This window comes from Microtus oregoni, unplaced genomic scaffold (genome assembly GCF_018167655.1).
Source record: "Microtus oregoni isolate MIOR12 unplaced genomic scaffold, Mior012 000040F_ref0000088, whole genome shotgun sequence".
Classification (NCBI taxonomy): Eukaryota; Metazoa; Chordata; class Mammalia; order Rodentia; family Cricetidae; genus Microtus; species Microtus oregoni.
In genome coordinates, this window is record NW_024543207.1 from 22,302,500 (window position 1) to 22,323,628 (window position 21,129).

The 21,129-nt window shown below is 44.8% G+C and overlaps 2 protein-coding genes across 4 annotated transcripts in view; one reads left to right on the forward strand and one right to left on the reverse strand.

Annotated features, from left to right (window-relative positions):
• On the reverse strand, positions 1 to 16,958 carry Trip13 (thyroid hormone receptor interactor 13). The gene is made up of 13 exons (XM_041632143.1): positions 16,705 to 16,958; positions 15,443 to 15,608; positions 14,455 to 14,584; positions 13,434 to 13,489; positions 12,300 to 12,390; positions 10,429 to 10,501; positions 8,164 to 8,227; positions 7,486 to 7,572; positions 7,189 to 7,295; positions 6,139 to 6,292; positions 4,045 to 4,157; positions 2,415 to 2,484; positions 1 to 1,308 (listed from the first exon to the last, which is right to left on the reverse strand). Exons 1-13 carry the CDS (start codon positions 16,794 to 16,796, stop codon positions 1,213 to 1,215), a joined length of 1,299 nt encoding a protein of 432 aa, XP_041488077.1. The 5' UTR covers positions 16,797 to 16,958; the 3' UTR covers positions 1 to 1,212.
• The window catches only part of Brd9 (bromodomain containing 9), a 21,768-nt gene continuing 17,562 nt past the window's right edge, over positions 16,924 to 21,129 (forward strand). For 2 of the 3 annotated variants that reach the window (XM_041632141.1, XM_041632142.1), the window contains exons 1-6: positions 16,924 to 17,119; positions 17,692 to 17,906; positions 18,091 to 18,223; positions 19,673 to 19,733; positions 20,233 to 20,377; positions 21,004 to 21,114. In XM_041632141.1, the coding sequence (XP_041488075.1) occupies positions 17,068 to 17,119; positions 17,692 to 17,906; positions 18,091 to 18,223; positions 19,673 to 19,733; positions 20,233 to 20,377; positions 21,004 to 21,114 (717 nt within the window). In that variant the 5' untranslated portion in view covers positions 16,924 to 17,067. The remainder of the gene's footprint in view (positions 17,120 to 17,691; positions 17,907 to 18,090; positions 18,224 to 19,672; positions 19,734 to 20,232; positions 20,378 to 21,003; positions 21,115 to 21,129) is intronic. The other variant, XM_041632140.1, reaches the window with a different exon arrangement.

Genomic DNA, 21,129 nt, shown 5'->3' on the forward strand with positions numbered 1-21,129 from the left:
GAACAGTAGATCAGGCGGAAACCCTGAAAAGCACAGACCAGTAGAAAGGATGCACAGAGAGAAGCAGGAAGTGGCAGACTACTCCAGTCACTGCTCTATCCGCAGCTTCCCAGGGGAAAGTGAAGTCAAAGCACCCATGGGAGCCCCAGGAATTAAAGAGCAGGGCCCCGTTTTCCAAGTCTGTATCAGATCGGGAGGTAAAGTTGAGTTGACAGGCATAGCCATGGCCTGTGGTGTCTCAGTACTACTACTCCTAACCCTACTGGCAGGGTGGGTGTGCTCCCGCCAATGACACAACTATACTGTATGGTCCTTGGAACACAGCAGATTTAAAGCTGTATGAACACATCAGTCATTATTAGTAACATTCACAGCATTTGAAGCAGATAGTATAAAATTGAGAGCATTCTGAAGACAAGTTTAATATTTAAAAACTTTCTATGACAAAGGCAGCACTCCCTTTTAAAAGTGACTTTATGTACAAGCATCAATGCCAAACTACTTTTAGCAGAAGATGAAGTAAAACATGATATCTGAGGTGCAACACTTAATGACTTATTTTATATTTGGCAACATGAATTTACACTTGAAATATGAGTAACATTATTGGAGAAACAAAACACAGCAGAAATTTCCACACACTGCCTGCTTCCTTTGACCATACATAGCACACACTGCTCCTGTGAACATGACATCTAAGCACTGTCAAGGAAGGCCTTACCTGCAATCCTCTTCTCAATTTCTGTATCATGGGAACATGCTGTTCTCACCCATTACATAGCATCTTGTGTTAACCGAAGCAGGCTCAGGCCAGAAAGTATCTGCTCCTTTCTAGTTTGGGCAAAGATCTTCAATGCTGTCTTTTACTTAGCTTCTTTCTTGTTCTAGGAGAGCTGTTTTGATCTCTCTCCATTTTAAACAAATTTAATGTCTTCTGTTCTGACACGCTAAAGTCAGGATGGCATCAATATTTAGATAGGTCTTTAAAACAGAATTTGAACTATCTTTTAAAAACAGTGAAAAAGACAGGCAGTTTACCTTTAAATATGATTGTAAAACAACACAAAACAGTCCTTCTTTGGACAAAGTTTGCCCACCCGTCTGTCTGGCTTGCAGACCTACATGGTTTAGTGTAATTTCTGATCACACTATGAGGTAGGTGGTGTCACCTACTAGTTGTCCACTGGAAGCCACAGATATGGCTGTCTGGGATCAAACATAAGCAGAAAGCTTCTTTTTCTCCTCAAACTGCTTGTCCACTGCCAGAGACAGGGCCTGAAGGAAACCCTCGATGGTGACGCTAGGAGCCTGGAAAGACACATGACCATGATGAGCGGACTTGGGCCTTAGAAGGCTACCTGGCAGCTATCATCTACAGATTTGCGGAGTTAGGAAGACGCTCAGCTCTATGTGGGCTAAACAAGCCACAACCTCTCAGGCCCACAGCAAGGCACACAGATGTGGTTTGTAGAAGATGATGTATCTTGCTGTTTCCTACTGGTTAGAAAAGGCTACCAGAGTAGACAAGTAAGACCAGCAATCATCACCTGCTAAGAAAGAAAATCTGTCGGGAATAGAACGTGGGGCCTCAAGGCCTGCCATTTCAGAGCCTTTCCCAAAGAGCTCGGCCACTGTGCTGGAGCTGTGGGGCACAACACTGCTGCTTTATAACCAAGAATGATGATGCAGCTCAGCACCAAGCACTCACACTCATGGCCCACGGGTGTTTCCTTGGTACTGAAGACTACAACCAGCATAGCAGTTGTCATCGGCCAGGGAGAATGCCAAATAATGGATTTAAGAGAACTGGGTGGCTGATGGGCTTGTTGGAGGCCTGGCCCTGGGCAGGTAAGGGAACGACTCCAGGTCACCATTGGTTGTAAACAGAACCCAGGCTCATGGGGCACAAATACTGAAGAATATGAGGTGGGCTCTAGACACAAATTTCTAATGTGCCACAGTACTCGTGTGCCTGTGTATTGCACACACAAGTGTGTGTACGTATGAGGAGACACCTGGGAGAGCCATTTCTTCCCAAGTACCCACTGCCTATGACTGACAGAGCCTAAAATCACCCGGGAGACAGGCCTCTGGGCATGTCTTTAGAGAATTATCTCGGTTATCTCAACTGTGGGCAGCAGGCCCTGGTTGGGGTCCACTATATCAATGGGAAAGGAAACCCTGCAACACCATTAATTCATTCTCTGCTCCTTGATTGTGGACCAGCAAGTTCAAGTTCTTGCTGGTCTGACTTTCACACCATGATGCTAGAACAAACTCTCCTTAAATTGCTTTTTAAAGAGCATTTTGCCATACCACAGCTGGAAAAGAAACTAAGTTGATACCCCAGAATTCTGTGAACAGTGTGGGAGAGGACCCCGGGTATCCAATACACTGGGCCAAGGGAAGCTTACCTGGATGTAGAGTGCATGAGCCAGGAAAGGGAGTTTTCTCAGGACCCGGCCACTGAGGCCCTCACTCTTTCTGCATTTAAAAAAAAATAAAAAATTCATGGATGTCAACTTCATACATAAATGTGCACAATTCAGAGAAAATCATTCTCTTTAAGGTGATCTGGAGTTCAAATGCTGGCCAAGGCAACCCAAAAGCACAAGCCTCGGTGTGATCCTGGGTACAGCCTTGGCCTCAAAGATTGCTGTCCTCTGTCCTTCCCAAGTGTTGTAGATTATTATTTTAAGGTGTGTTACTTTTGTTTATGCTGTGGAACATTTGTTTAATGATGTAAAGGTGTGTTACTTTTGTTTATGCTGTGGAACATTTAATGATGTAAAGGTGTGTTACTTTTGTTTATGCTGTGGAACATTTACTTAATGATATAAAGATGTGTGACTTTTGTTTATGTTGCATTTGTTTAACTCTGTGAAGCTGTGATTCTTTTGCCTGTCTAAAACACTTGATGGTTTAATAAAGAGCTGAACAGCTAATAGCAAGGCAGTAGAAAGGATAGGTGGGGCTGGCAGGCAGAGAGAATAAATCGGAGGAGAAATCTGAGGGAGAGGGAGCAAGAACAAGGAGAGGAGGCCACTAGGGACAAGACACACAACCAGCCACAGAGTAAGAGTTAAAGCAAGGTATACAGAAGAAAAGGTAAACGTCCAGAGGCTAAAAAGGTTGACGGGTTATTAAGAAACGCTGGCTAGAAACAAGCCAAGCTAAGGCTGGGCATTTCTAAGAAAGAAAAAGCCTCTTGGTATTTATTTGGGAGCTGGGTAGAGATCCGCCCCCCAAAAGACCAAAGGCCAAAAGAGTAGACAAACAGCACCACCCAACATCATCTGTCTTCTTAAGTTCCTGCTCCAAGTGAGGCTCTAGGACCAAGTGCCTCAGGTGTCGAGTAAGTAACACTGTATTCCTCATGTTAACCAGGCCACTGTGTCTATGTTTTTACATTAAGTATATTCTCCTCATAGATTTAAGTTTCGTCTCTAGCAACACTGTACTCCTCATGTTAACTTTCCACATATTTCATGGTTTCTTAATAAAATCTAAACTGGCCAGAAAGGGAGGTTCACAGCATGGTCCTTCTGCCTCTCCAGTGCCACCACACTGGTCTGTGGGAAATACTCCATTAAGATGGCTGCCAACACATTGCCCAGTAGCCTCCTGATGTTCTGCAATTATATATATATATCCTGTCCTTTGAGGCTCTATGCCAGACTCCCCTGCCCTTTATTCTACCTTAATCACCAAAGTTATTTTCCTTCTCACTTTCTTTCTATGAATTGCAGGCTTCTGTCAGCTATTCACGCCTACTTTTTGTTTTGTTTTTGTTGTTTTGTTTTTTGTTTTTCAAAACGGGATTTCGCTGTTACTTTGGAGCCTGTCCTGGAACTAGTTCTTGTAGACCAGGCTGGCCTCGAACTCACAGAGATCCGCCTGCCTCTGCCTCCCGAGTGGCCTACTTTTGCAGTGCCTTGATAGCTGACTGACAGAGTCTTCTCTGACTTCCAAAGGAAATCATAATACCTGGTTACCTCAGCAAATGATTTTTCTTAAAATTTAAGAAAAAATATCAGTTTGTACCTTGAAATTTCACTCAAAAGGAGGCTCAGCTTTGACACATTATTTTCAATGAAGCCAATCATTTCCAGCTCTCGGAGGGTGAGCAGCTGCTGCCGAGGATATATGATCTGACACTGGGGAACAAGGCAGAGCGGTTATGACACAATCCACACAAGACAAGGTGCAGGCACCACGAGAAAAAGGGCCAGCACTGCCAGAATGAGCAGAAGTTTTTATGATTTATGTAAGTCCAATATAATCACCATGATACACTAGAATACAGCTCTGCATACTTTAATATTCATCTCCACATACATACCTATATTTCTTCAAAGATCAGCATATAAATCATAAGGCATAGCTCAGAAACCAGTAGCAAGCCAGATGCTGAGTTGTTAGCCAAGATATTTTCTGGTTACACGTCAGAGCTTGGGGGAATGGGTAGGGGACAGTGATGCGTGGTACTGAACTCTGCCTTAGTTCCAGAAATATGTGTCAAACAAACAGGAGCAGAACTGAAACGCAGAGCCAGGACCACGGCTGTCTTCAACAGAACAGTCTCGGTTTGCTCTTCAGTTATGACTAGTAGAGTGACAGACAAGGCAGTGGGTTCCTGAAACTCTCCCTCAAGGAGCTGCGCTGAGCGGGCAGGGTGGCACTGACTAATTCCACAAAACCCTTTTCTGTGTAATTTGGAGGCTTGTGAGGAAACAAGTTTCTGTTTGGTATCCTTACTTCTCTGCACAAGTGATTCTTTCAGGTTCCCATAGTCAGTGAATTTATATGGGCAGGCACACATCACAAGAGCCCATTGCAAGCTCCTGACAGAGTGAGACTCAATTACACACTATTATTTCCTTCAGGACCAGCCCAAGTTTTATTACAGTGTCTAAATCTCTTGTTCTTTCTTACATATGCATGTGTATGTGGTGTGTGTGTCTAGAGACTGATATCTTTCACAATAATAGCTCACCATCTCTCACTTGAACCCAGAGCTCAAAAATTTGACTACTTAGCCATTCAGCTTGCTCCAGAGATCCTGTCTCCATTTCCTGACTCCTGGGATTACAGGTGGGTTTGACACATTCAAGTGGGTGCTGGGAATCTGAACTCAACCATCCCCTGATGGTTTTCACAAAATAACCAAATAAGAAACTGGTCTCAGCTCCCCTATTATGAGGGCTAAAAGACACATCAAAAGCACCTTTGACAGCTAACGCATCCAGCATATTCACTGGACCTGCCTCATGCTAAGCTCTTTGGCAGTAAAGCAGCTCACAGAGGCCCCCCACCCTTCTTCCAGCTACTGAAGCTAGACAGGATGTCAATGCCAGAACAATGCTGACCTGAACACCCGTACTGAACTGGCTTCCTATTCCTGCCCAAAAGTGACCATACCATCTTTGGTGAAGAGAGCATCATAAAATAGAGGCAGTTGCTGCAGGATGTGAGGACAATTCCACTCTGCTGACTAGAGCCAAGGATTCACCACAGCATTATTGTAAATCTCTGCATACTGGTTTGCTCAGTTACTGCCCAATTCCCCACAGTCCATACTCAAAAGTATGTTCTTGCAGCAGGAGTTGTCAGATGCGGTTTGAGAACCAAACTTCCAGTTAGTCATAGCTTTGTAAACTATAACCTTCAGTCACATGATACTCTGAAAACTTTGGCCTTCAGTCAGTATAACCTGTGAAGCAGGACTTCCATTGTCCTTTGTATAGGCTAAGAGACTGGCCACTTCCATAGTTCATGGCAAGCTCAGAACCAGAATGTGCCCAATAGTCTGCCTACAACCCTCTCACTAACCTACACACTGGTATCTTACATACCGAAGTGTTAATCATATTGTACCAAAAAACCAGAAATATTATTAAGAGTATGGTATAATGACATAGGCATATAAAAGTACTATAAAAAAAGCATTATTTTATAGGCTAATTCAAAATTTATTTTTACTTTTACAGGAAATAAAGATAAAAAATATTGAGTCAGCAGGCAAAATTTAGATGCACTATATAATTTTTAATGTGATAAAATGCCTTATTGGAACTAGTGTACAATAAGCTATGCTAACTAACTGCCGACATGTACAAATCTAGTGAAAATAGATACCTTCATTAGTTCTTCTAAACAAGAGAGGTAGATTCTGAAGATGGCTGCTCTAGAAGGGGGTCCGATGTATTGCTTGATGTCAGCTCTGTCCACAAAAGCCACATCAATCTTCTCAGTGATGTTGGAAGTGGTCAGAATTACCACATTGGAATGCCTGTTGTGGTAAACAGGCAAAAATCAGGCACAGAACTTTAAAGGCCCAGTTCTGGTCCGCCTTATTTGACAGGGACGTAGGTAAGAGGACCAATAAGTCTGTGAGTAGAAGAGCCTATCCAGTTTTGTTTTGGTGGCTGTGCTTCATGTCATACAACTTTCATATCCCGAGAGCCCTGATCTGCTTGCAGCAGGTCTATGCCCAGATACTCCCAAGGCATTTGCCTCTACAAAGCTGTGGTATACTCTATTGGATTTGTTGTCTTACCTACTTCAGCTCTGGGAAGATCTTATTTTGTGCAACATCCCTGACTTCCCACTAAGGGGAACTTGAGGCAATGAAGACTATCAGCCTTGAGCATAACGAAGGCAAAGGGACACCAAGGGGAGGTGTCCTTCTGACCCCACATCACCTTTTAACTAATGGGAAGGGATGACTGCCTCTCCTTGCAGTGGGGGAAGAAATCACATAATGGGGCACTCCAAGCAGGCAGATGAGGAAGATCATACGTATTATGAGGGATCCTAAGCAGGCAAGTGTGAAGCCCCATAATAGGGACCATGGGAGGAGAGTAGAGAGTCTGTCAGTATGACAGAGATACTGGGTAGAGGGGAAGAGAGCTGACCATTTTAACACAGGACCTAGGTAGAAACGGTCTGAGACTTAGTGTTTATCTGGTCTGTGACAGGAACTTGGCATACAGGACTGAAAGTGATACTGGAAGAGAGGGTAGTGAGGGTTTCAGGCAGAGGGAACCTTCCTTGGAGACTGTAGGGAGACACTAGCAGCAGAAGCCAAGGTGAGGGAAATGACTGCCCGAGAGCACGACCTAAAGCAATTTGAGCCTCATATTTCTGTCTCTACACATGTGCACTCTCACTATTTACCCCAGTTACCTTTTAATCTGGTCAATTTGCGTCAAGACAGCATTGACTACACGGATAGCATCTGATGGCTCTGCGCCTGCCCTGCAAGCATTTCGAGCAGCTGTGAGACTCTCCACCTGCAGGGACAAAACAACATGTCAGTGAAGAGTGACTGGCACTTGGTTATGGACTGTGTCAACAGAATAAAAACAGTGAATGTGTCTATGTGTGCTCCTGCATGGGGCATCAGGAAAAGATCCACAGAGAGAGCTTGCAACACAGCTGACCAAGTGAGAGGGATCAAAGATTGGCTATCTGAGTGCCTACCTCATCAATCAGCACAAACACCAGAGCTTCCTTATCATCAATCAAGTCCTGAATCTTCTGGAACATCCTAGTTACCAACTTGCCACTCTGAAAACAAAGCATTCATATTAGTAAGCCAATTTGTAGTAAACTGTTACAGGAGCACAAAGGCACCATTGTCATGACGGCCCCCAGCAAACTCACAGCACCAGACAAGATCTAGAGATGGCTTTAGAGGTCAGCACAAATGCTGCTGCTTCCTAGGCAATGGAGACCTGAGACCACATCTGTCATTGCTCAGGGTGACGCAGTAAAAGTGACCCCACCAATGATCACCTGTGTGAGCTTACTCCCCGGGAACAAGACCAACCACTGATGGCAACACTGAAACCGACGAGGGAAAGTCGCAGGCACATTGTTTACACCCACCACAAGGGCATACAGGCTTCCAGGGTTGAGAACACCCACAACGTTGTACTGGTACCCTCAGTTCAGATCCAGAGTGCATGACTGTGAAGCCTGCCTTCAAGTCTTCAAGCGCTGGACTCCATCCCTGACCACAGTCAGGTACCTTGTTGACTTTCTCATTTCACCTACTTCTTTCCAAAAGCTTCTGTGTTTGGTATGTTTGGTCAAGACAGAAGACATTGTTTTCCACTGTGGTTGACAATATCAATAATTAAAACATTTGATACTTACTTCTGAAAACCACTTAGAAAATAGGCTGTGGCTGTTTATTTCAATCAACTGGCCATACCGGTACCTGGTGAGAAAAAGCAGGAAAACTAAAATTAATACACTGCCTTTGATACAACCTCCCTCCATTGCCCACATTCTGAAACTAAACCCCCACTCTTAAGAGATGCAGTTCCATATAATTAATAATTGTAGGAAACCTAACAGGATGCAATTAGTAAGTTCAGGTGACAGTAAAACAAGCCTCATGGAGCCAGGGGAGAGGAGGAAGCTCCTAAAATCAACCCTCTCTCTCCTTTGGAAACAGGGTCTATATAGCTTGGGCTGTTCTAGAACTCTCTATGTAGGCCAGGCTTCCCAGTACTCCGCATAGCTCACCCATGTAACAGGTCCACAGAAGAATTCCTTGCTTTAAAAAGTACCACTAGCATTCCATTTTTAAAACTATAGTACTAATTACTTTTGCATCTTACAAAGTGTAGAGAAGAAGTTAATGACAAATGACACAGTAAAGAGACTGGGGTGAATATTAAGTAACATTAATTATAAAACACTGTATTTGACAGATGAGGAGGAACAAATAATTGTAAACACACACCCCTTTCTAACTTATAAGATAAATACAAATTCCCACATTTTTCTAAGTGAAGGTTAGATTTCTCATAGGAATATTTTGCTTGTTACAAGCAGTTGAAAAGGCTACCAGAACCAAGACAGAAATTTAAAAGGAATATGTAAATATCTAGATACTTTAACCACAATATTTAGTATTTAGGCGAAAACACTTGAGATGCTGAATTAGGTTTCTTTTCATCATTGTGGTCCAATACTTGACAAAAGACAAGTTAAGAGAGGAGGGCATTACTTTTGCTCACAGTTCAGAGGAATACAACCCATCATGATAAGGAAGGCATGATGCAGAGTGGGTTAGAACACAGCATCAACCAGGAGCAGGGAGGCAGAATGCTACCAGCCAGCTGGTTTTCTCCTTTTATTCAGATTAGGACACTAGTCTTAGAATGGTGTCACCCACATTTAGGGTAAGATTTCCTTTCTTTGTTAAACTTCTCCTGAAACTCCCTCAAAGACAGACTGACAGCTGTGTCCTTTAGACGATTTCAAATCCACTCAGACTGACAACAGAGACTAAACACACATGCCAGGAAGGAGGAACATATGACCCATAACTAGACAAAAAGTCAGTCAACAGATAGGCAAGATCATTAAAAAAGCCATAGTAATCTGGTTCAGGACTTTTAACAAAAGCACCTGTTGGAAAGAAGAGAAAAAGAACCAAAAGGAATCTTCACAGGAAGAAAAGAAACTATGAAAAATAACTACATTGAGTGTAAAAGCAGTTTAGACACTACAAAAAAAAAAAAAAATTCATGGGCGCTTGTGCACTCTCTTTGCTGAGGCAAACAGGTTTCTGCCTCTCTTCCTCTCCCCTCTCTCTCCTCTCTCTTCCTCTTTCTCTATCTCTCCCTTCCCTTTTAATAAAACTCCACACTCAAAAAAAAAAAAAATCCATGGGCTTAAGGGTGCAGCAATAGAAACTGTTTAAAATTAAGTGCAGATACTTTTTAAAAGATGAGAAAGAGGAGCTTGAGAGATGACTTAGAAGTTAAGAAGACTGTCTGTTCTTCCAAAGACTTGGGTCTGACCTCCCAGTACCCACATGGCTGCTCACAACCATTGAAACTCCAGCTGCGTGGGATTTTATGCCCTCTTTTGGCCTCTCTGGGCACCAGGCACACAGGCACAGATATGCATGCAGGCAAAATACCCATATACACAGCAAAATAAAATATTTTTTAAAAATAAAAAGCTGGAAAAAAAAAAGGGCAAAGTACATGGGTCGACTTTGGAACACCTATGAGTCTAACATGCTGAAGAGATTCCCAAGTCATGAGTAATCACCACACTGTCTTCAAACGTGAGGAGAGCCAAGACCCCAAACAGAAAGAACTTGAGAAAGAACAGGAAAGTCCACAGGAAAATCAAAGTTCTTTTCCTAAAAGAACAGAACTTGCTCATTAGTATCCAGACCCACCACCATGAGCAGAAACACTTCTCTTTAAATCCATATGCACTAGGACAGTGCCACGCTACCTCAGGGGACGTCACAAGACTGAATCAACCCTGTGACCATGAGTGTAGAGAAATGAAATGCCTATACCTACGGAGAGGTGAATAACTGAAAATAAAAGTTTCAGATGTTACAAGTCCTGTGCCTGTTGCTCTCCTCTCTGCTGTCACCAAAGTTACCTGCTTGACAGTCTGATGGTCAGTTTCTGTGCTAATGCCTTACAAAGGGATGTTTTTCCAGTTCCTGGAGGACCTGCAATAATAGCCAAGGAAATAAATTCAAGCCAGTGATGTAATATACGTTTAAACATAGTTAAGCACTATTGCTCTTATTACTACAAGTGTTAATTGTTAAGTTTAAAAGCTCTAGGATCTCACTATGTAGCCCTGACTGGACATCACTAACATGGCTGGACTTTCCTATTTCTAATCGCCCAGCTGACGCTGCTTCCTGGCTCCTAACTTCTCTTGGCAAACTGAATACACACCACTTCTGTCTACATCTTAGTGACACAAGCCCTTGTCTCCACACTTCCTCTAGGAAGTCCACACTTATCAAAGATCAAATACACGTTTCTCAGTAAATGAGATAGAAGAGTGCCATCTCATCAAAACCATTACTGTAGTGGCGTCTTTCACTGCAGATAATCCAAAGGGGGCCTGCATTCCACATCAGATCAGAGAAGCAATACCAGTTTAGATCTGAAATGTCACTTTGATCCATTTGTTAAAAGTCTGGTTCCCAGTGGTGCTCTGGGTGATTGCAGAAAACGAGAGGAGATAAAGGAAGGTTTACGTCATTGGGGGTATGCACGTGAAGGGCACTGAAGGACTTTGGTCTCCTTCTCTTTTTCATTCTTGGCTACGATATGACTGTTCTCCCATATGCTCCCCCCATACGATTCATCACAGGCCCCAAAACAGCAGTCAACAGATCATGGACTGAACCTCTAAAACTGTGAACCAAAATACATTTTTTCCCCTTCTTTGAGACAAGGTCTCAATATATAGCCCTGAGTGGCCTCAAACTCAGAGATCTGTCTACTTCTTTTGCCTCCAAAAGACCGAGATTAAAGGCCTACTCTATACCATATCCAGCTTTTTGTTTTAAAGATTTATTTTTACTTTCTGTGTAGAGTGTTTTGTTTTTATTTGAATGTGAGTACACAATATGCGTGTAGTGCCCTCAGAGGTCAGAAGAGGATATCAGATCCCCAGGAATTAGAGTTACAGATGGCTGTGAATTACCATGTGGGTGATGGGACCTGAATCCTAGCCCTCTGTAAGAGCAACACTTACAACTACTCTCAACTACTAAGCCATCTCTCTAGCCCCTTAAATGACACTTTTTAGAAGTCTTGGGCATAAACTGGCAATTATCCTAAGTCCTTCCTTTGCTATAATGTGGGTGTTGTATTGACTTTGCTTCATTTCTATGCAGTGATGACAGCAGTGTGGGTGGGGTATAAATCAACCATATTTCCTCCTAAAAAGCACCTGACAGAATTTCTCTTTAAAACATGGCTTCTGGCCGGGCGGTGGTGGCGCACGCCTTTAATCCCAGCACTCGGGAGGCAGAGGCAGGCGGATCTCTGTGAGTTCGAGACCAGCCTGGTCTACAAGAGCTAGTTCCAGGACAGGCTCCAAAACCATAGAGAAACCCTGTCTCGAAAAACAAAAAAAAAAAAAAACAAAAAAAAAAAAAACAAACAAAAAAAAAAAAAAACATGGCTTCTGTAGTTCACACTCACAAAGTGAAGCAGGAACTATCACACAGAAAAGAATGGAGACTTGTTCTATCCTAAGCAATTATGTTCAGTTGGGAAAAACAGGCAATCATTTTATATAAAAATGGTTAGAAGGAAGCAGTCAATTTGACCCTAAGAAAAAGTCAGCTAACAAATTTGCGAGACTTTAGGGAATTGTTTCAGGGTCAAAGATATGGATTACCCAAGAACAATTCTGACTCTTTCAGAAAATAAAGAGTTAAAACATTGTACAAGTCAACTTCAGGCCATCCATTTTGTCACATGAAGAAGTGTCCACCTCACCGTGCAGCAGCACCACCCGGTTCCAGGTGATAAGGTTGCTGTCCACGTTCTTGTCTGAGAACAGTAAGGTGGTCATCACATAATCAAGGAGCTAACACGGAAAAGCAGAAAGACAGATAAGACACCTGCAAGGCAAAGGTTCCCAAAAGCATGCTTCAAAGGCCTGCTTCTAAACACCAAAGGGGCAAGGCTAGCATGGCTACCCCTGAAAGGACTGTTACCTCCTAACACTCAGAGACCATCTCCCATCATTTGCTGACTTCTAGAAGGCATCTTTAAAAGGTAAGAAGGTAAAACACTAGTTGGTATCATTCTAAGAGGAGAGACAAAGTCAACACTTTTACTCAGAATGACAACATCCAATAAGATGCCCAAGGTACTTATCAGATAAAAAACTCCCTCCTTGAAGACAGCACAGCAGGTAATTGGGTATGTATACAGCACATGTGTCAGAAGCCCGAGAAGGTGCCTTCACCAGTGACAGTTTTCCAGTTTGTAACCAAAAGGACCCACAAGAAAAATGTAATTCAAAATAAATCTCATTTTCTCTCAATCTCTGACCATCTCCTACCTAAAGGATCAGCTCTATGCTAGGGAACCTCTGACAGATTGTCATTCAGGATGTGGGCCACCTGAGTCGAGGGACACAGGGAGGCTTGTAGTGATATTTCGTTTGTGTTTTAACAGATAAAGCTTGCCTGAAGAACAGAGTACAGAGCTAAGCTACTAGAGGACAGGCAGTGGTGGTTCACACCTTCAATCCCAGGATTTGGGGAAAAGACGGGACCTCTGTTAGTTCAAGGCCACCCTAGGCTACGTGAAATTGATCCAGTTTAAAAGAGAAACAGAGCTCACACAAAGGTGATCCCAGCACTAGGGAGGTGGAGCCAGGAGTGAAAAGGCGGGAGGAGACAGGAGCTCAGTGCAGCCTGAGGACAGGACGGCCCCTTTGGTCTGAGCAGTGGTAGAAGTCTCTAGTGGCTGGCCGCTCTACTTTTCTGAACCTTCAGCTTTTACTCCCCTCCCCCAACAGCCGAGTCCAAGTTTTTATTATTAAGGCCAATTAAAATTTGTGCTACAGAGGCAGGAGAGCAAAGCAGTAAGTACATTTTGAGAAAAAGTACAGCAACTTACATGTGATTTGACCTCCACATCATACACGAGGCTGTCCCAAAGCCCATGAAATTCAGCTGTAAGGGAGAGTAAGACAAAATCCCAATTTTAGGAAGACCTTGAGTCCAATGCTTTTCCAATGAAGATCAAGATGGATACAACAAGTGCTGGGATTAAGGGCGTGAGCCACCATGAATTGAATGCTGCAATTTATATTTCCTCTTAGACTTGTCTTTTAAACTATGTATTATTTAAAGAGTGTTTTAGACAAACAAACAAACAACAACAACAACAACAAAGACCACGAGCTCCCCCTACATGGCAGAAACCTAAAACTTTGGACTGAATTAATCCCTAGACACCACTTGTTGGATCCAGTAGCACAGTCCCCAGAGAAGCAAGGACTGTCATAGGAAGTCAGGACTGACCAGCTGGGCAGGGACATCCTTAGTCAGACACAATCTGAGGAACTTGTCTAAAGGAACAACAAACAGTCTAGGCTCAGAAATGTGTTCCTTCCTTTGCAATCACCACCAGCCAAATCTGTAGTATTCCCTAAAGGCCCACATGCTAAGGCTTGATCATCAGCATGATGTTTCTGTGAGGTAGTGGAGCTTTAAAAGATAGGGAGGGCGCAGAAGGAGGATAGTGGGACACAGGTCTCTTGCTCTCTCTCCTGCATCTGGCCATGAACAGAATAGGATTCTTCTGCCACCCTCTCCTCCCCCAAACCATGCTCTGCCTTGCAAAAGACACAAAGCAACGAAGCCACTCCTCCATGAACTCAAACTATGAGCCCAAACAAACTCTTCTCCTTATGCAAATTGTCTCAAACATTTATTACAGTGATGGAGAGCTAACATAGTTTTACCTTTTCATACATCTCATAAGGCATAAAGCATCCTAAAATCTTACAAAACCAAAAAACCAAATCTTCTCACTAAGTAACTTGGCTAAGAGACCCAGGTGGGTCCTAAGCTTCTGACTCGGGCCTTCCTTGGCTGCCCCCCTCCGTCACTGCCCACCCGTCAGGACCCTGTACCTGCAGGCAGAACCCAGTTACTTGCTGCAATTATATTTTCTGTCTCTTCATCCAAATTTTCACTGGTGGGGCCGTCTTCATTCAACTGGAAGACGTGAAGTGCGATGGTGCATGCGCTCAAATCAATGGGCTGTTGATGAGGTACAAAGAAACAACGCAACTCACAACACCTCCTTCTCTACTGCCATTCTCTATGCTGAAGTCCAAAGTAAAGACCAAGGCTACCACTGTTAAAACCCAGTTCTCAGATTAGAGGAAGTCTAGCATTTCATTTCTGATCTAGGACTGGCTCTTAAGGTGTTTATCCATTTCTCCCCTTTGAGCTCTTGACCCCCACTCCCCCCCCCATCACACCCCCTGAAACAGGGTTTCACGATGTAGGGCTATCTGCCTGGAAAGTCTTATAGATCAGGCTGACCTCATTGAGTGCTGAGATTAAAGGCTTTTAGACCTAGGCCTCATTTTTCAAAATCAATTTCCTATTTTCTCTCTATTTACATATTTATTTTCTTTCTATAATACTAAAGGCTGAACTCAGGACCTTGCGCCAACTAGACAAGAGCTTTACCACTAGCTATATCCCAGCCCTCAAAATCAGTTCTTTATAGGCAAGAGTCATATAATGCTCATTGAGATGGAGAGCTTCCATATGGCAGGCCCATCTCACTTCTGTAACTTACACACAATCTACCGTGCTAACACACTCCTGAGCACACCACGACACCTGCTCATGGACACAGAGAGGATCCAGGTATTCAGGCACAGTCCGATACTCTGTAGCTCTCAGATTCCCATTCTGTCTGTTCCTGGCCCTGAGCAGAGCATCCTGGCACATGGTATCCTTTCTAGCACCTAGTTCCAGGACACACAGCTAAGGCTTATCTAGCCATCAAAGCCAACAGATTAAGAGCTGCTTTCAACGTCAATATTAGCTATTCGTGAGAATTACCTCATTTTCCCTAAGAGTTTAGTAACCAGGAGAATTTACCTGAGAGTCTTTGGCCTTTAATTCTGTGTCAACAATAGAAACAGACTGGACATTTCTGGTCAGAAAAGGTTCATCAAACTCAGTCCACGTGTAATCTCCAAACACAATATTATGCCTGTTGAGCAGTTTTTGAACACTCAGCTTTATGTCTTCTTTTTTTGCAGTACTAGAAAAATAAATACAGACATACATAAAATATCTTAGTTAAAAATAAAAACACTAAAGTATGGCCAGGAGCGGTGGGGGCATGCCTGAAATCACAGGATGCAGGAGGCTGAGACAGGAGAATTTGTTTTAAATTTCAAAAAACAAAACCAAAAACAAATAAACAAAACCCCCAAAACAACCACACATACACAAAAATCTGCAAACCTCACACAAGTCACTATCCAAGATCAGGCTTGGGAGTAGACTTGTCTAGGGATCAACTATAGGGACCTGGGCCTGCAGTCACACCACCGACCACTCTCAGCACCATTAGAAAAAGAGGTGGCACTAGTTCTTGACATGCTAGTATGAAGATTAATCAATATTCAGTGTTTGGGACAAGCCTGAAATACAAGGGGCACTCAACCCATGTTAGCAGCCACTGTTAAGGAAGGGATGAAAGACCGCAGCTGTAGGGTCTAACTTCGAGTATGTACATTTTTTTTTTCCAAGAAAAGATTTCTCTGTAACTCTGGAGCCTGTCCTAGAACGAGCTCTTGTAGAGCAGGCTGGCCTGGAACTCACAGAGATCCGCCTGCCTCTGCCTCCGAGCGCTGGCATTAAAGACGTGCACCACCACCGCCCTGCACGAGTTTGTAACAGGAAATCTACCACCAGATACAGGTTTAGTCAACTAAACACTTATTCTCCTCTTTGCTCTACTTACACTCCACTTTCCTGCACCCCTGACGTCCGGAGATCACCACCGCCCCCATCATCATGGTTAGACTGTGCACCACGTGAGAGCTGTGAGGCCCTGCCAGATGAGGGATGGTGGGGTCTTGAGGGGATAGCGGTGAGTGAAACTCAGAACAGTGTGTGGTGGGATGGAACCTCGTGCAGGGCAAAGCGGGGTCATGCCATTTGGGGGTGCTATGCGGTGTGGGGTGGTTAAAGCCAGGTTGCTCGTGTTATGTGAAGTGGGGCCGTGTTGAGGGCGTGCGACGCCGCGGGATGGGATCCTGAGAGGTGGGGTAAGGTAGTGCCCTCCGGAGGCACGCGTGGTGGGGCCCGGCTAGGACGCGCCCCGAGTGGTCGGTCCCCACATAGCTCACCTGCTGCGGCGCTGCAAGATCTCCACGTGAACCGCGGGCGTCTCGACGACACAGGGAAGCGCTTGCTTCAGGTCGCCCACCGCCTCGTCCATGGCGCCGCCGCCGAGAGCCGAGGAAACGCGGCCCGAGTGACGCCCCGCGGAGCAGCCTCCTCAGCCGTGGGACTGTGCACCTTGGTAGAGCCCGGGTCTGAGCGACTTCCGTCGCCCGCGCCGCCCCGCCCCGCCGCGCTTCGAATCTGCCGCGCGCTGAGCACAGCCCTGTGACCCGGAAGTGTTCAGCGGGGGCGAAGGGGCCACTTCCGACTGGCGCAGGTCGGGCTACGGGCAGCCGCTTCTCGGCGGATCCGCTGCGACCGCAGCCATGGGCAAGAAGCACAAGAAGCACAAGGCGGAGTGGCGCTCGTCGTACGAAGGTGCGGAGCCCGCGGGCCGGGTCTGGGCTGCGGGGACCGGCGGGGACGGGGTTCCAAGGGAAGGGCGTGGTCTGCGCTGGGCGGGGCTGTAGAGGAGGGGCCTGAGGCGGGCGGGGTCCTGTGAGCGGGAGGGGCTTCAAGCCGGGTCCCGGACATTAGTGGCAGGGGGCGGGGGTTGGCCCGGTGGAGGGCATCAGCTGCGTTTCCTAGGTCACAGGGTGAGGCCATCGGCTTCTCGGGTCCTGTGGCCTCTCTGGACCTTCCCTCTGGTACCAGGAAGACCCACAGCAAAAAGAGGGGCTTCCACAAAGGAACTGGGGTCTTGGGTCCTAAGTCGTGGTGATGCACTTTCTCCTGGTAGGAAGGATGTCCTGAATACTCTCAGTGGTGATTATGTGGTTTGAAAGGACCGAACACAGCCCTGTCAGTTTGAGAGTCCATCTTTTCCCATGGTTTTGACAACCCCCTGCCGCCTAGATTTATCAAGACCAGACACCTACCCTTGTGACACCCACAGGGGCGCGGTAGTCCCACCTAGAATTTTGCAAGTTTGACTCACGATCTGTGTGCAGATTACACGGACACACCACTGGAGAAGCCTCTGAAGCTAGTGCTCAAGGTGGGAGGAAGCGAAGTGACGGAACTTTCAGGATCTGGCCACGACTCCAGCTACTATGATGATAGGTCAGACCATGAGCGGGAGAGACACAAAGAAAAGAAGAAGAAAAAGAAGAAGAAGTCAGAGAAGGAAAAGCACCTCGATGAGGAGGAGAGAAGGAAACGGAAGGTAAAGGTGCAATGGCCTGTGATGGGGATGCTAGTGATGCCAGGCCAGTGCTGCAGTCCGAGTGGATTCTCTGTAGAAGTGGGTCTTCTCCCCAGTCCGCAAAAGGCAGAGGTGCACAGGGCCTAGAGTACCAATCTAAAAGAGCTCGTGCTGTTCTCTGGCCTCTGTTCTTTGCTACTCACAGGAAGAGAAAAAGCGGAAGCGGGAGAAGGAGCACTGCGACTCAGAGGGGGAGGCTGATGCCTTCGACCCTGGAAAGAAGGTGGAGGTGGAGCCACCCCCAGATCGACCAGTGAGAGCCTGCCGAACACAGCCAGGCAAGACCTTGCCCCTGGACATGTTTTATATCCTGTCCATAGCATGGCTATCCACTTGTTGGGGTATTTAATAACAGAAGCACAGATGTCATAGAGACCAACCGGATGTGTCCCACAAACCTACAGTATTGTTTTTGTCTTTTTGAGACAGAGTTTCTTTATGTAGCCCTGACTGTCCTGAAACTTGCTCTGTAGACCAGGCTGGCCTCAAACTCAGAGATCTGCCTGCCTCTGCCTCCTGAGTGCTGGGATTTAAGGCGTGTGCCACCATTACCCAGCTTACAATATTTTTTATCTGGTTAAAGTTCATCAATTTTTAGTTTAGTAGTTCGGCTTTATTTGCTTTACTGTTCCAAACAGCACCATCAGTTTAGTGGCCCTTCATGAGTCACATAAGAAACACGTGTAGAAACATGAGATTCTCCCAACACAGGCTCTCATGGTAGGTCTGGAGTTACTTAAGGTGACCTCAAGATGACATGTAGGAAGCCAGCAGGTCTTTGAGAAACTTCTGACCCGGGTATCCTGTGCCAGGGATGACATTCTATGGCATCTCAGTCTTAGGTTTTGGATTTCCCAGACTTCCTGTATAGGACTCCAAGAACTCTGTTTTCAGGTAAAAATGTCTCTTCCTACATGGAGAGAAACTGAGGCGATTGGGTGTCAGAGCATGGGTTATCAGGAAAGCTAATATTAAATCAGATTGTGATGGCTACAGAAAAAATGTTCATACCCCACAGTCTTTGTGGTGATTTTTCTCTTCAGAATTTCGTCCTTTGACTATGGACTTGACGACCCCTGATTTATCGGGGCCCCTTGAGATATCTATTATGGTCCTTGTGGGAAAGAATGCTATTTGCTAGTAACTCCCATCCCTGAGCAGAGCAGTTCACTCCTAGTAAATTTCCAGGAAACAACAATCAGGGCCTGTCTTCAAAGTGGCACAGTGCAGTCACTGTGACCTGTGGAGGGACTGAAGAGATTACTGCTGCTTTGGACATACCCTGGACAGTCAGGAACATTGCTGTCAGACTGACTGTGAGCTCAGAGACTTAGCTGATACCCACAGCCCTCATGAGGTCTGTATATTTTATGTCCCCCTGCTGTGCAGTGAAAACTAGGTACAGAGAAATGACGAGAAGTCTCAAGTGTAGTACTGACCAGGGAGTCCAGAATGAGCTCTTCCCACACACTTGCCTCTTTTATATCTCGTCTATAAGACCAGCTTGGATTGTGATGGGAACTGGAAATAGCCATGTGGGTCTTGAGACGTGCTGTGTATCCCTTTGCCAACCTGCCTGTGTTGAGGGAGCTGTGCCCAAGTTCTCAGTTCTTGCTTGGGCTTCAGATGCTGTGAAGGCCACAGGCAGATGATATGGAGATTTGTAGTGAAGGGAATGAGGTCTTGCTGTTTGATTTTATTTCCTTGCTTTCTCTTTATAAACTCAGCTGAGAATGAGAGCACACCTATCCAGAGGCTTCTGGAGCACTTCCTCCGTCAGCTGCAGAGGTAACCCCATATCCACCTGTCATCTGTTACCCACGAGACAGACACCCTCCTTCTCTAGACGCTCCAAATCCCACCTCTCGCCTCCTACCTCTATAGAAACTTCCCCCACTTTCTCCCCATCTTGAAACACTTTGAACCCTGAACCCCACCCACTACCACCACAAGATGTGTGACTTCACTTTCTTCAGGCACTCCTAGTCTAGCAGGTGTGGGCACACTGGGTGCAGGCCGCACCTTCAGAGCCAGGAGCTTACGTGCTGCATTCCAGCCTGTCGCGTCTGAAGTTGGTGCCTGTCAGGGATGTAACTGGGACAGTGTCTGTTGTGTGTAAAATACGTGTCGGAACCTTAAAAGGTGTCTGTGTTTTCCCACTGAACTTTTAAGAAGCAAATTTGAAATTTAGTCAGCTATATAAATTTTTGGATTGTAAAAATTTTTATAGCACTTAGAAATTTAGACTTTAGAGTTTTTTTCATTTCGAAGATATCTTTGCTTTCAGAAAAGATCCTCATGGATTTTTTGCTTTTCCTGTCACGGATGCAATTGCTCCTGGGTATTCAATGATAATAAAACATCCCATGGACTTTGGCACAATGAAAGACAAGATCGTAGCCAATGAATATAAATCAGTCACAGAATTTAAGGTAAATAAGTTTTACTTTCTGAAATAAGTTTGCAAAATGTGTGTGTTCTTCCGTGTGTGTGTGTGCTCATGTCCACTCACGTAATAAACACTGTATATGTACCTCAAGTTATTTATAACTTGTTCTAGATGTTTTACTTTATGTTTATGAGTGTGTCTGTGCACCAAATGTATGCCTGGAGCCTTTGGTGGTCAGAAGAGGGCGTGTAGTCTCCTGGAACTATAGTTACATGTAGTTGTGATGCAGAACCCCTCGCTCTCTTTCTCACTTCTGCTTAAAGAACCAGACATGTTGCTTTTTATTCCTATTTGTGTGGTGTTTCTACTAGATAGGAAGAAGGCCTGGAGGAAAGAAGGGTGCTTAGAATATTTGTACAGTCTTTCTCAAAATTTACATATTAATATACAAAAGAATATTGGAGACTTTGACCAAATTTTCACTGGGAAATTCCTCATGCAAATAAAAACTCATGGATCATTATGAAAATCTCTCTTGAGTTATTAAAAATCTGTCTTCCCAAGCTTGTCTTTTGTTGACTTCCATTCTTTTCCACTTGGCATCATTTGACAAGAATGGAGAACTTTGCTGTTACTTATATGGCAAATTCCTTGTCTTTTTCTTCTTAGGCAGATTTCAAATTAATGTGTGATAATGCGATGACCTACAATAGACCAGACACCGTGTACTACAAGTTAGCCAAGAAGATCCTGCATGCGGGCTTTAAGATGATGAGCAAAGTAAGAAACCCACTA

Excerpts from the sequence above, each read along its gene's own strand:
- Trip13 (XM_041632143.1), bottom strand. The coding sequence starts at position 16,796 with ATGGACGAGGCGGTGGGCGACCTGAAGCAAGCGCTTCCCTGTGTCGTC. Across the intron at positions 4,158-6,138 it reads GTTTAGAAGAACTAATGAAG|TGTCAGATCATATATCCTCG; the intron begins GTATCTATTTTC and ends CTTGTTCCCCAG. Across the intron at positions 1,309-2,414 it reads CTCATGCACTCTACATCCAG|GCTCCTAGCGTCACCATCGA; the intron begins GTAAGCTTCCCT and ends GTGTCTTTCCAG.